Source organism: Pseudophryne corroboree, chromosome 1, assembly GCF_028390025.1.
Source record: "Pseudophryne corroboree isolate aPseCor3 chromosome 1, aPseCor3.hap2, whole genome shotgun sequence".
In the NCBI taxonomy this organism is placed as follows: Eukaryota; Metazoa; Chordata; class Amphibia; order Anura; family Myobatrachidae; genus Pseudophryne; species Pseudophryne corroboree.
The window spans coordinates 318,455,110-318,471,012 of NC_086444.1; the positions used below are offsets into that span (position 1 = coordinate 318,455,110).

Consider the following 15,903-nt stretch of genomic DNA (forward strand, 5'->3'; position numbering starts at 1 on the left):
TAATACAAAATTTAGTAATCCCATAGTACACCATTATCCCAGTATCCAGTGATTGCACTGGCTCAATGGCTTCCCTGTATCTGGCAGTGATTTCCTATTGGAGTCCTACCTGCCAGTCACTCGCAGGACAGGCAGTCCCATTGGGAGGTGTTAACTCCTTCCAGGATTGCCAAAACAGGCTGCGCTTGGCAGAGAGCTGGCTGCCTGTAGGAAGCCATTCCCTGCCTATCCAGCTACTATGGACTGCAGCTGATGCTTCACCTGTCAGCTTCATCGCATAGGCGCCAGGACACAGGACCCTCCTCTCCTACAAAAGGTAGGAGCCACCACTGCCAGAATCTGTTGAGATGCACCACCCATGATGAGATTAGATACAGTAGCTCAGCAGCAATGTGCCCTTGCAAATTATTCAAAAGTGTTGGCATCTGTGCACCTTGGTTTTAGATTGAGTTTACTTTGATGTTTATACTCTAACTAACTTAGGGGGTAATTCAGACCTGATTGCTGCTGTGCGTTTTCGCGCAGCGGGCGATCAGGTCTATACTGCGCATGTGTATTCACTGCAATGCGCCGGTGCGTCGGACGACTGCACCAGGCATTGGTGCATAGCAGTGGGATGGTGCGAAAAAAGCGAAAGCACAGGCGATCGCAAGGTGACTGACAGGAAGAGGCCGTTTGTGGGTGGCAACTCACCGTTTTAAAGGAGTGTCCGGGAAAACGCAGGAGGGTTTCTGACGTCAGCTCCGGCCCCAATCATTGCAGCAGCTGAGTAAGTCCTGGGCTGATCAGAGACTGCACAAACTCATGTTTGTGCAGCTCTGCTACAAATGCGAACGCACACCTGCACACAGCAAATACCCTCCCCCTGTAGGCGGCGACTATCTGATCGCAGGGATGCAAAAAAACGCACCCTAGTGATCAGGTCTGAATTACTCCCTTAGATTTTTGCATATGTTAACATTTATATAGCACCAACATACTCAGCAGTACTTTACAATTTAGAATGGCAGGCATGCTTGCTATTTTCTACATTTTACCATGTTTATGCTTCTCCTATTGTATTTGTAAGTTACACACCTACGTAACTAATTATTGATGTGACTAGATGATCCGTTAGCAAATGTACCCCAGGTATAGTGACCTGCAGGCTTGGCTGTACTATTTTGTCTGCTCTTTCTTTGTTTCCCTCATGCGTAAGGATAGAAAGGCCCAGAGGACTTAAATGTAAAATCTTTTTAGGTGTATTGCTGATTTCAGGAGAAATGTGACACCATGCAAGAGCTTCAGTTCCATTCTGGTTGGAAAGTGAAGTTTTTGTGCCAAGACGTTTGCTTTGTTGGCTGTCACTAACAGTCTCATTGCCCACTAAGGGAAAATCTGGCAGTCTCATATGCCATAAAGCATGCTGTTTTCAAATTGAGAAAAACAGTATGCAAATATTCACTGATGATTTTCATGCAGAGTTACTTTTGGCTGTACACAACATGTCTTACCACTTCAACGTGCACAAATGACAAGTAAACTTATATTATACTTTATGCTGCCAATAATAAATCTGGACTTTGTATGTGGATACAGATGTGTAGACATATAACATCTGTAAAATGATTTAAAGGTTTTTGCAGAGTGATGTCACACTAGGGCATAGTGGCCGACTTTGCAGGTCTCTTCTCCGGGAAATCCTGGAGGTGGAGGTTCCATGGTCAACTTTAGGGGGCGTGGTGACGTGATTCGGTTCTTCATGCCCCTGCACACTGCACTGCAGAAGTGAGCGGGATGTGAGAAGGTGGTATACTGTGGGAGTCTCCTGGGCTTTCCAGGAGAGGAGGCAGTTATGCCTTAAGAGGCCTTTAGCATGCCTATATTATTCATAACACCCTCATATTTATTTGTGTAACTATACATAATGAAAAACCGCTGAACCACTGGTATCTCTATATTGGGAGCAGGGTGGGTGGTGCACATGGGTCTTTAGGTGGGGCCCCGCATTGCACACTCAGCAACTGGAATGTATGCCTTCAGCGGGTACCACCCCCTACCTTTTGCCTGCAGCACCCTTTATCATGCAATATATTAATAAAGATGGCAATGGGACCTTATAGTAAAGACTATGACACTGAGCCAGGGCCCTTCCTGTCTTCTGAAAATGTCACATGGAAGATGGCGGGCAAAAATAAAAAGTAAGGGAGGGGGCGGGGGTTATTGCACACAGACCCTTCAGGTTTTACTATTCCTCTACCTTGAATTATTGAGTTAATTTTGTTTGTAGAAAGTAGTACTATACAGTAGAATAATAGCTACATGTAGCCTATAGGAGTCACTGTTGAGATTGTATTATATGGTGAGCTTTTAGACAGCAATTACAATTGTTCATGAATTGTTTCACTGGCAAACTATTAACAGGTAGGAGTATAGTTACTAAAGGTCGATTTTCAGTTTTAGTCCATTTTGAGTTGATTTGGTGGTGCATTTGACAATTACAGTAGGTATTTACTAAAGTCAAAACCAACTCAAAATCACCAGAAATTCGACTTCACACACAAACAGAACTTCAAACAGGCGATCTGTACTTCCCCATAGACATCAATAGAAAAAGCTAATTTACTAACAGTCGATTTGAAACTAGAACTTCAATAGAACCAAATATTGACCAAAATCACAGTTTTCAACAGAACCATCCGAAACAGTTCTATTTGATTTTAATTCAAGTGGAATTGTCTGAAACCTCAATATGATGGAAAAAAACATGGCAGAGAAGCATGTAGGGCACTCTGGCTGCATAAATCATGGCTTTTAAAGGCACAGCATTGATTTAAAAAATCATGGATATGCAAATTAGCCCAGGAACGAAGGTGTTTTTGGATAATACACTGTATGTGTCATGTTTTGGCCAATAGGAAAGCTTTTGTATAATTTTGAGTCCATTTTTGTTTCTATTGAGGGTGAATAGAACACATTTAGAACTTCAAATAGAAACCAATGCACCATCAAAAACAGAATGGAACAAAAAATCGTCTCATAGTACATGATCTATTTTGAATAGAAACAAAATGGTCAATTTTTTAGGGATATTGGTTCTATACTGGTCGATTTTAAATAGACCCAAAATTAACTTTTAGTAAATATACCCCTTAATAGCCAACATACTGGACAGGTAGGGAATCAGTTCAAAACAAATATAATCAAAGCTTTTCTCTCATTTAATGCAGTTTAACACACGTATGAGGCCTCTAGAGTCCACTCATTATGGCATTAAAGCATGTGGAGTGATGTTGTTGCAGCAGATCTCTCAATGTGATAAGTGTGCCAGTGGCATTTCCTTCTGTAGGAGCCAAATGAACATGAAACACTGTGTTCGTTCGTAGGGATGTTTTGCAAGATAGGCTGGAGGCCATTTATGTGACTATGGTCTTGAACAGAGAAATGCTAAAACATGTCAGCCTGGTTCTAATTTCTGAGCTCTGCAGACGTGGGAAGTGTCTGGGCTTGAGGCTCTTTTTCCAACCGCAAAGAACAAGAAGCTTAAAGTCTTTGTATATTTATAACTGATCTTATTGCATAGGCATACTGTTATACTAATGTGAAAGCCAGTACAAATGTACACATTACTACCAGAGGGCAATGCAACAGATTGTTTAAAAAATGATTATTTTGACGTTCAGAACTTGCTGACAAAGGGGGAAATAGATACTATGCTGTATATTAAGAGACTTGTTGAAGTTTATGAATAGCTTTACATCTGATTTAGTAGTGTCTGGCCATTCAAGCTATAATGAATCTGTGTGCTTGCCAAACTATGTACTACAAGCCTTGCCATTATTTAAAGCAAAAATTAAATGCAGATCATATTATATTGCTTATTTTCATGGACATTTTGTGTGGTTCTTCATACGGGATATGGTTAATATCTAGACGTTCGGTATCCCGACGCACAATATACCGGCACCAGAATCCCGACACACAACGCAAGCCCAACGCCGGAATCCCGAAAGGGCACAATCCACTGATGTCAGAATCCAGACCGACGAGTTCCCTATCGTACCCACAGTGGACTGGCTAAGTACTACGCCGAGAATGGAGGGATTAGGTTTAGGCAACAACCGGTGAACCTAGGGTTAGGGTGCAGGGAGTGGAGGGTTATGTTTTTGGTACAGGGGGGAGTCAGGGCAGGCACCTCCTGGGGGGAGGTTAGGCTGCCGGGGGGGGGGGGGGTTAAGTTAAGGGTGCGGGGAGGAGGGTTAGGTTTAGGTGTCACTTATCAACCACTCCCGAGAGCCAGCATTTTATACCCCACCCCTTCATACAATCATAAGTTTTTCTGTTTGTATAGCTTGGACATATCATTGTAGAACAGGAATATCCAACATGGATGTGTTACTACTGCTCCTGTCATCACCATCCAGCCTTAGGACAGCTGGAAAGCCCAGTGGAAGTCTCTATGGCAGAGTGTTTTGGTGTTAGAGAAAAGCTTAAAACCCAGTCTAGAATAAATCTGTCATTTGTGACATAGGCGTGATTCAGATGTGGGCGCTAATGTACAGCCTCTGCGTCTTTGTACACAGCGGTTGTGTTATATTATGCGAAAGCCACAGGAGGCATCTTATGTAAAAAGATGGCCATAGCAAGCTTCTGTGATCCACGGCGGTATCCAAAGACGCAGCATTGGATCGACTACGTGGCTGTACCCTCAGGTTTCTCAGGTTGTCTGGTGAAATCATGCTGCTGAAAACAGTGATGCTGGGGCCAAAAAGCCCTCATTTTCTGGAACGATGTCTTTTGCTGCTCCCGAACACGGGCAGCATGTCAGTAATGCCATGGCTTTTGGGGCATTGCAAGTGACATTGCAGGACACGATCTCAGTGCAGCTCACAACACTTTGGATGCTTTTACATAAATATTGTATTTACATAATAGTTCATCTGCAGGTACTGTTACACCGCCTACACACAATGCGATGCAGGCTATGGCTGATATTGACTATGTGATCTGGCCTGAGGCATGAACCTCCGATATAGGGGGGGTATTCAATTCAAGTCTGAACTGCCGTCTTGTCGGAAAGACGTCAGTTTCCGATTTTTTAGGTCGGAAGTTGTTCTGACCAATTCGGCGGCCGTTTTTCCGACAGGTCGGCAATTCCGACTTGTCGGAAAACACATGGCTCGGCGGATTAGCCACAGATCCACGTGTTTTGTCGGATTCGCGGCCAAATCCGACAGGTTTTAGCCCCGTTTCCGACAATGTCAATCCGACTTTTTAAAAAAAGACGGATTGACATTGTCGAAAACGGCCAAAACCTGTCGGATTTGGCCGCAAATTGAAAGGATCCGACAAGCATTGAATACACCCCTATGTTAATATTGGCCTGCCTGCACTGTCTATTTTTCCTAGCGATTCCGACCCCTCGTGTTTCCACACGGTGCGATATGCACTATGTTTTCTACCGATATTGACTATATAGTCCATATCGATAGTTATATTGCACCGTGTGTAGGCTTCTTTAGCAGTTTAAGAAACAGGCAAATAGGTTATCTTCCTAAATACTTGTACACAAGAGTGATGAAAAACAACACATGTTAAAACTAAAAGCATAGACAACTCCACTTATTTTGTCTCCACTTTTAAAAGAGAATCTAAAGTGTGTTCTCTAAGCTTCACTGTAGCATTGTGTATGATATACTTAATAAACACTCACATACGGCTAACGCTTCTCTGAATTCTGCAGGTAACATTAGCTTAGATGGGAAACATGCAATCATCAGGTGTGGGTGTGTATAGGTACATCGGTTTACATTGTTAATTGGTCTATCAGCACTGAAGCACATTAAAAGCATAATATTAACACCTGTGTGTACTAGCACCAACAGTCAGAGACCACTACTGTGCTCTGTCTGCACTTGTATGATAAAGCTTTTGCCAGCAATTCTGGCTGCAGCAAAGTAGACTATAACTCAAGCTGTCACTCTGAAATAAGAAGAGAGCCCGGGATTTATACTTACAGTTATTTAGAATAGCGTCTGTTATTACATTAAACAATACTGCTGCTTCCCATGAACCTAGGGACTGTTAATGCACTGAAATGCAGAGGAATCATGATATGTCCGTATTTACCATTAGCAGAAATTACATTATCTGGGTGCGATTTTGTGTTCCATTAAATACACTGCTCAAAAAAAATAAAGGGAACACTAAAATAACACATCCTAGATCTGAATGAATGAAATATTCTTATTAAATACTTTGTTCTTTACATAATTGAATGTGCTGACAACAAAATCACACAAATATTATCAATGGTCTGGATTTGGAGTCACACTCAAAATTAAAATGGAAAAACACACTACAGGCTGATCCAACTTTGATGTAATGTCCTTAAAACAAGTCAAAATGAGGCTCAGTAGTGTGTGTGGCCTCTACGTGCCTGTATGACCTCCCTACAACGCCTGGGCATGCTCCTGATGAGGTGGCGGATGGTCTCCTGAGGGATCTCCTCCCAGACCTGGACTAAAGCATCCGCCAACTCATGGACAGTCTGTGGTGCAACGTGGCGTTGGTGGATGGAGCGAGACATGATTTCCCAGATGTGCTCAATTGGATTCAGGTCTGGGGAACGGGCAGGCCAGTCCATAGCATCAATGCCTTTGTCTTGCAGGAACTGCTGACACACTCCAGCCACATGAGGTCTAGCATTGTCTTGCATTAGGAGGAACCCAGGGCCAACCGCACCAGCATATGGCCTCACAAGGGGTCTGAGGATCTCATCTCGGTACCTAATGGCAGTAAGGCTACCCCTGGCGAGTACATGGAGGGCTGTGCGGCCCCCCAAAGAAATGCCACCCCACACCATTACTGACCCACTGCCAAACCGGTCATGCTGGAGGATGTTGCAGGCAGCAGAACGTTCTCCTTGGCGTCTACAGACTCTGTCACGTCTGTCACATGTGCTCAGTGAGAACCTGCTTTCATCTGTGAAGAGCACGGGGTGCCAGTGGCGAATTTTCCAATCTTGGTGTTCTCTGGCAAATACCAAATGTCCTGCACGGTGTTGGCCTGTAAGCACAACCCCTACCTGTGGACGTCGGGACCTCATACCACCCTCATGGAGTCTGTTTCTGATCGTTTGAGTAGACACATGCACATTTGTGGATTGCTGGAGGTCATTTTGCAGGGCTCTGGCAGTGCTCCTCCTGTTCCTCCTTGCACAAAGGCGGAGGTAGCGGTCCTGCTGCTGGGTTGTTGCCCTCCTACGGCCTCCTCCACGTCTCCTGATGTACTGGCCTGTCTCCTGGTAGCACCTCCATGCTCTGGACACTATGCTGACAGACACAGCAAACCTTCTTGCCACAGCTCGCATTGATGTGCCATCCTGGATGAGCTGCACTACCTGAGCCACTTGTGTGGGTTGTAGACTCCGTCTCATGCTACCAGTAGAGTGAAAGCACCTCCAGCTTTCAAAAGTGACCAAAACATCAGCCAGAAAGCATAGGAGCTGAGAAGTGGTCTGTGGTCACCACCTGCAGAACAACTCCTTTATTGGGGGTGTCTTGCTAATTGCCTATAATTTCCACCTGTTGTCTATTCCATTTGCACAACAGCATGTGAAATTGATTGTCAATCAGTGTTGCTTCCTAAGTGGACAGTTTGATTTCACAGAAGTGTGATTGACTTGGAGTTACATTGTGTTGTTTAAGTGTTCCCTTTATTTTTTTGAGCAGTGTATATTGATACAGATTAGTGGTAATTCATAGCGGTTAATTTGAGCACCAGCTAATGGTAGTAGAGGTTTGGAAGTATGGAGTTACAGCAGAGAGATAAATTATAGGGTGATATAACAGCAGAGGTGGGTAGCTGAATCAGGAGGTGGGAATCCATGGGTCCCAGGTGACACAGCTGACGTACACATAAGAAATTGTTATAACTCCAAGCAGGTATTTAATTTCTGACCAGATCTGCATCATTTTTAAGAGATTTTAACCACACAGCATATACATTACTATTTTAAAGTAACATTGGGACATCTTAGTTCCGATCTGGCTGGCAGTTGGGGAGGAATGTCCCTTTCCCTGCTACTCTGTATGAACGATTGCAGCGCACACCTGGCTAGTGCATGCCCAATTAAGGGTCCATTTAGTGGAAGAGAACGTGAGTGATGTGGTGGTGCACATTCCTTTCCTTCTTAGGCTAACTGCAAAGTTGGGAGGTGCTAATCCCTGTGCCACAATATCTTGTGTGAGATATAAGGGGAGATGTCTCAAACTTTGGAGAGAGAGAAAGTGGAGAAATTGACCATAGCCTCCAGCTATCATTTATCTAGCAGTCTATAAAATGACAGAAGCTGATTGGCAACTTCTTCATTTTATCTCTCTCAAAGGTTTGATACATCTCCCCCATACTGCTTAATATCTTTATTATGTGAAGTAATATGATGTACCTGACCTGTAGACCATCTGGAAGTAGAAGCAGTTATTCACATATTACTACTACTATCTACTTCAATCCTAAGTGTTGCCTTTACATTTGCTTCCTCTGCGGGGTATAATCTATGTATGTATGTATGTACGTACGTACGTACGTAGCTACGTACGCAGTTTGAATTTTTTACGATAATTAATTGTACACCCAGTAGATGCAATAATGTTGTTCTCCATGTTTCATGTACAGTAATTATATACTGTGAAGCCCAGTGAGAGAATATATTGCACTTTGTGATATGACAGAATTTTAGGATGTACTAGCCTCGCCCCAGAAAAACAGGAAAAAGTCAATGGCCATGTGTTTCTTGTTATTATCAACTTGTATGTGGCACACAATTTCAGAGATTATACTTGTAGTGTAAAAAGGCTGACTATACTTATTGAGAGATAACAGTTGACATGAACATATATCTCCTGCCCCCTGTAGATTCCATATGTCCTTCTCAACAGCACCGCAATAGAGGCACGGCCAAGGATGCACCCAGTTGTGTTCGGGGAAAGTATTGAAGTCAATCCAGAACCAGTTCGGGAAATCAGGTAAATTAGAAATCTGGATTTCTATTGCTGCAATTTATCAATAAAATGTCATCGGAGTATTACTCAGCTTCCGAGTCAAACTGGCTGGTAGCAGAAAGAGGAGCCAGCTTTGCTAGCTAGTCCTGCATGTATATGCATATACATAAACCGAATTTGCTTGCTTACACACAGGGAGTGGATTTGAAGCCCAGACTTGGCTTTCAGTTCCGCTTTCGTAAAATAATAATAATAATAATAATAATTATTATTATTATTATTATTATTAATAAAATGTTAGATAGATAGATAGATAGATAGATAGATAGATAGATAGATAGATAGACCTATATATAACTGTGTTTAAAAAAAATGTAAATAGAGATTTAGAATCTTTTCGGTAAACAATCACTGTCCTAAGGTATACTGTACAAAAAGAAATAATCTGTACACAGCGCCAATAGTAAAATGCAGCCTTGGTGCACCTATAAGTGACTCCTCACACGTCACAAGAATAACCAAATAGAGAACAATATGGTGCACCAAATGGCGCTAATTACAGAATGTTCACACACAAAATGAATGAATTCCTTACATCAAAGAAAGAATATATATTAAGACGGAGTTCATCTGTTCCAATCCAGTCACGGGATTTATTCAGGTGCCAAAGCCAACAGTTTGATATTATGCTTTAGGTTTCCAGCATATTTTTCTCACAACCACGGTGGATGGAAACCTTTTAAATATCCCAGAGACAAAAGGACATAGTGCAAGTATTGCCAAGCAATTTGAAAGAAGATTATTTTAATAAAAAAGCACTCACAAACAACAGAGATAAAACAGCATATAAACCACTATTGTGGGTTTGAGACATGGGGCCACACATCCACGCAGTTACCCTCCCAGATCTAGATGGGGAAGCAGGTCAGAGCTCCGGACACACTGAACCGCAGTAACAGGAAGTTGCATCGGCCAAAGATCGTCCTAGATTCTGTCAGTCACCACGCCTGAAGCTTTTCGGACCTTAGTCCTTCATCAGAGGCTTTTGTCTCTGGGATATTTAAAAGGTTTCCATCCACCGTGGTTGTGAGAAAAATATGCTGGAAACCTAAAGCATAATATCAAACTGTTGGCTTTGGCACCTGAATAAATCCCGTGACTGGATTGGAACAGATGAACTCCGTCTTAATATATATTCTTTCTTTGATGTAAGGAATTCATTCATTTTGTGTGTGAACATTCTGTAATTAGCGCCATTTGGTGCACCATATTGTTCTCTACACTGTCCTAAGGTGGCAATAGCGTTAAAGTGGGATACACACTAGGCGATTTCAGCCTAAAAAATAAACGATAACGACACGGATGTCGTTATCGATTATTTTTAGGCTTATATCGTCCAGTGTGTATGGGGGCAATATTGGTGACCGATGAACGTTGTGCGCTCCCGCACGTCGTCCAGCGATCACCAGTATTGAGCTGACATGCAGCTCAACCCGTCAATGTCGGGCTGTGTATCACCAAACAGTTTATTTAAATAGTCTTTCGCCAGAGTAAGCGCTCCCTCTAATAAATACATTTTATTTTATGACCATAACCAATTACACATTTGAATACATTTATTATATATTTATTTATTTATTTATTTATTTACTTCCTTTCTAACTACATAGCGATAGTCCATTGCTAACTATGGATAACTCTTGGGGGCCATTTATCAAGGGTGGAAAGCCCTCATTTCAGCAAGAAAGGTTGTTTTTGATGGCAGTAGTGTTTTTTATCACTTCACCTTATACATCTAAGGGTTACAAAAGGCGATAACACTGCTGTCGCGAGCGGTAAGATTCTACAACTTTCACCAGTGATAGGCATGGGGAATACTATTTAACAATTATCATGATGGTAGCTGCACCGCCGCAATACTTCTTCTGTTATTGGCATATTGGAGCATTGTAGTGCCATACTGGAGGAGCTTGAGGTGCCTCCAAGTGAGTTAATTTTCTAATTTAGAAATACACAAATGTATGACCCAAAGTATTGCTATTATCATGTAGTGTAGGACCACCTGAGCAGAGACATCCTATGTTTGCAAATGTATGTAACTGAGATCTCTGCATTACAATTATTATCTAGGATGCAAAACTCTTCTGCTGGCCCATTGCAGTGTGCTGGAGGAATACGTTTCTTCCTTCAATAGAGCAAGTTTTCAGCGTGTAAAGCATATATATATATATATATATATATATATATATATACACAGATAGATAGATATATATATATATATATATATATATACATACACACACAGGTTGAGTATTCCTTATCCAAAACGCTTGGGACCAGAAGTATTTTGGATATCGGATTTTTCCGTATTTTGGAATAATTGCATACCATAATGAGATATCATGGCGATGGGACCCAAGTCTAAGCACAAAATGCATTTATGTTTCATATACACCTTATACACACAGCCCGAAGGTAATTTTAGCCAATATTTTTAATAACTTTTTGCATTAAACAAAATGTGTGTACATACATATACACAATTCATTTATGTTTCATATACACCTTGTACACACAGCCTGAAGGTCTTATAATACAATATGTTTAATAACTTTGTGCATTAAACAAAGTTCGTGTACATTGAGCCATCAGAAAACAAAGGTTTCACTATCTCACTCTCACTGAAAATATTCCGTATTTCAGAATATTCCATATTTTGGAATATTTGGATATGGGATACTCAACCTGTGTGTATGTATGTGTATGTATATATATATATATATATATATATATATATATATATACTAGAGACTGTTCCAGTGAGTAAATTGGTAAGTTGGCAACAAATCAGCTTTTAAGTAACATTTGTCAAGTGCATGCTATAAAATTATATGTAGCAGCTGATTGGTTGCCATGGGCAACTTCTCCACTGGCTCACTTCTCCACTCTTTTCACTGCTTCATGGTTAGAGCCCTTAGGCCCAAATGTATTAAGCCTTAAAAAGTAATAAAGTACCAATCAATCAGCTCCTGTCATTTTTTTAATATAGCCTGTTACATGGCAGGTAGTAAGCTGATTGGCTGTTCATTTATCACTCTTTATCCGTCTCCACTCTATTACTTTTTAATACATTTAGGCCTTAGGGGATAATTCAGACCTGATCGTAGCAGCAAATTTGTTAGCAGTTGGGCAAAACCATGTGCACTGCAGGGAAGGGGGAGGGGGGGGGGCAGATATAACATGTGCAGAGAGAGTTAGATTTGGGTGGGGTTCAAACTGAAATCTAAATTGCAGTGTAAAAATAAAGCATGCAGTATTTACTCTGCACAGAAACAAAATAGCCCACCCAAATCTAACTCTCTCTGCAAATGTTATATCTGCCCCCCTGCAGTGCACATAGGGGGTAATTCCAAGTTGATCGCAGCAGGATTTTTTTTAGCAATTGGGCAAAACCATGGCCCTCATTCCGAGTTGATCGCTCGCAAGGCGATTTTAGCAGAGTTACACACGCTAAGCCGCCGCCTACTGGGAGTGAATCTTAGCTTCTTAAAATTGCGACCGATGTATTCGCAATAATGCGATTACTAACTACTTAGCAGTTTCAGAGTAGCTCCAGACTTACTCTGCCTGTGCGATCATTTCAGTGCTTGTCGTTCCTGGTTGACGTCACAAACACACCCAGCGTTCGCCCAGGCACTCCCACCGTTTCTCCGGCCACTCCTGCGTTTTTCCCGGAAACGGTAGCGTTTTCAGCCACACGCCCCTGAAACGCCGTGTTTCCGCCCAGTAACACCCATTTCCTGTCAATCACATTACGATCGCCGGAGCGAAGAAAAAGCCGTGAGTAAAAATACTATCTTCATTGTTAAATTACTTGGCGCAGTCGCAGTGCGAATATTGCGCATGCGTACTAAGCGGAATTTTACTGCGATGCGATGAAATATACCGAGCGAACGACTCGGAATGAGGGCCCATGTGCACTGCAGGGGAGGCAGATATAACGTGCAGAAAGAGTTAGATTTGGGTGGGTTATTTTGTTTCTGTGCAGGGTAAATACTAGAGATGTGCACTTGAAATTTTTCGGGTTTTGTGTTTTGGTTTTGGGTTCGGTTCCGCGGCCGTGTTTTGGGTTCGACCGCGTTTTGGCAAAACCTCACCGAATTTTTTTTGTCGGATTCGGGAGTGTTTTGGATTCGGGTGTTTTTTTCAAAAAACACTAAAAAACAGCTTAAATCATAGAATTTGGGGGTCATTTTGATCCCAAAGTATTATTAACCTCAAAAACCATAATTTCCACTCATTTTCAGTCTATTCTGAACACCTCACACCTCACAATATTATTTTTAGTCCTAAAATTTGCACCGAGGTCGCTGGATGACTAAGCTAAGCGACCCTAGTGGCCGACACAAACACCTGGCCCATCTAGGAGTGGCACTGCAGTGTCACGCAGGATGGCCCTTCCAAAAAACACTCCCCAAACAGCACATGACGCAAAGAAAAAAAGAGGCGCAATGAGGTAGCTGTGTGAGTAAGGTAAGCGACCCTAGTGGCCGACACAAACACCTGGCCCATCTAGGAGTGGCACTGCAGTGTCACGCAGGATGGCCCTTCCAAAAAACACTCCCCAAACAGCACATGACGCAAAGAAAAAAAGAGGCGCAATGAGGTAGCTGTGTGAGTAAGGTAAGCGACCCTAGTGGCCGACACAAACACCTGGCCCATCTAGGAGTGGCACTGCAGTGTCACGCAGGATGGCCCTTCCAAAAAACACTCCCCAAACAGCACATGACGCAAAGAAAAAAAGAGGCGCAATGAGGTAGCTGTGTGAGTAAGATAAGCGACCCTAGTGGCCGACACAAACACCTGGCCCATCTAGGAGTGGCACTGCAGTGTCACGCAGGATGGCCCTTCCAAAAAATACTCCCCAAACAGCACATGACGCAAAGAAAAATTAAAGAAAAAAGAGGTGCAAGATGGAATTGTCCTTGGGCCCTACCACCCACCCTTATGTTGTATAAACAGGACATGCACACTTTAACCAACCCATCATTTCAGTGACAGGGTCTGCCACACGACTGTGACTGAAATGACGGGTTGGTTTGGACCCCCACCAAAAAAGAAGCAATTAATCTCTCCTTGCACAAACTGGCTCTACAGAGGCAAGATGTCCACCTCATCATCATCCTCCAATATATCACCGTGTACATCCCCCTCCTCACAGATTATCAATTCGTCCCCACTGGAATCCACCATCTCAGCTCCCTGTGTACTTTGTGGAGGCAATTGCTGCTGGTCAATGTCTCCACGGAGGAATTGATTATAATTCATTTTAATGAACATCATCTTCTCCACATTTTCTGGAAGTAACCTCGTACGCCGATTGCTGACAAGGTGAGCGGCGGCACTAAACACTCTTTCGGAGTACACACTTGTGGGAGGGCAACTTAGGTAGAATAAAGCCAGTTTGTGCAAGGGCCTCCAAATTGCCTCTTTTTCCTGCCAGTATAAGTACGGACTGTCTGACGTGCCTACTTGGATGCGGTCACTCATATAATCCTCCACCATTCTTTCAATGGGGAGAGAATCATATGCAGTGCCAGTAGACGACATGTCCGTATCCGTAATCGTTGGCAGGTCCTTCGGTCCGGACCAGATGTCAGCATCAGCAGTCGCTCCAGACTGCCCTGCATCACCGCCAGCGGGTGGGCTCGGAATTCTGAGCCTTTTCCTCGCACCCCCAGTTGCGGGAGAATGTGAAGGAGGAGATGTTGACAGGTCACGTTCCGCTTGACTTGACAATTTTCTCACCAGCAGGTCTTTGAACCCCAGCAGACTTGTGTGTGCCGGAAAGAGAGATCCAAGGTAGGTTTTAAATCTAGGATCGAGCACGGTGGCCAAAATGTAGTGCTCTGATTTCAACAGATTGACCACCCGTGAATCCTTGTTAAGCGAATTAAGGGCTCCATCCACAAGTCCCACATGCCTAGCGGAATCGCTCCGTGTTAGCTCCTCCTTCAATGTCTCCAGCTTCTTCTGCAAAAGCCTGATGAGGGGAATGACCTGACTCAGGCTGGCAGTGTCTGAACTGACTTCACGTGTGGCAAGTTCAAAGGGCAGCAGAACCTTGCACAACATTGAAATCATTCTCCACTGCGCTTGAGACAGGTGCATTCCACCTCCTATATCGTGCTCAATTGTATAGGCTTGAATGGCCTTTTGCTGCTCCTCCAACCTCTGAAGCATATATAGGGTTGAATTCCACCTCGTTACCACTTCTTGCTTCAGATGATGGCAGGGCAGGTTCAGGCGTTTTTGGTGGTGCTCCAGTCTTCTGTACGTGGTGCCTGTACGCCGAAAGTGTCCCGCAATTCTTCTGGCCACCGACAGCATCTCTTGCACGCCCCTCTCGTTTTTTAAATAATTCTGCACCACCAAATTCAAGGTATGTGCAAAACATGGGACGTGCTGGAATTTGCCCATATTTAATGCACACACAATATTGCTGGCGTTGTTCGATGCCACAAATCCACAGGAGAGTCCAATTGGGGTAAGCCATTCCGCGATGATCTTCCTCAGTTGCCGTAAGAGGTTTTCAGCTGTGTGCGTATTCTGGAAACCGGTGATACAAAGCGTAGCCTGCCTAGGAAAGAGTTGGCATTTGCGAGATGCTGCTACTGGTGCCGCCGCTGCTGTTCTTGCGGCGGGAGTCCATACATCTACCCAGTGGGCTGTCACAGTCATATAGTCCTGACCCTGCCCTGCTCCACTTGTCCACATGTCCGTGGTTAAGTGGACATTGGGTACAACTGCATTTTTTAGGACACTGGTGAGTCTTTTTCTGACGTCCGTGTACATTCTCGGTATCGCCTGCCTAGAGAAGTGGAACCTAGATGGTATTTGGTAACGGGGGCACACTACC

At 43.3% G+C, this 15,903-nt stretch overlaps 1 protein-coding gene across 1 annotated transcript in view; it reads left to right on the forward strand.

Moving 5' to 3' along the window:
- RFLNA (refilin A) overlaps positions 1–15,903 on the forward strand; it is a 102,619-nt gene that overhangs the window by 73,012 nt on the left and 13,704 nt on the right. The window contains exon 3 of the mRNA XM_063964576.1: positions 8,899–9,008. Coding sequence (XP_063820646.1) covers positions 8,899–9,008 — 110 coding nt within the window. The remainder of the gene's footprint in view (positions 1–8,898; positions 9,009–15,903) is intronic.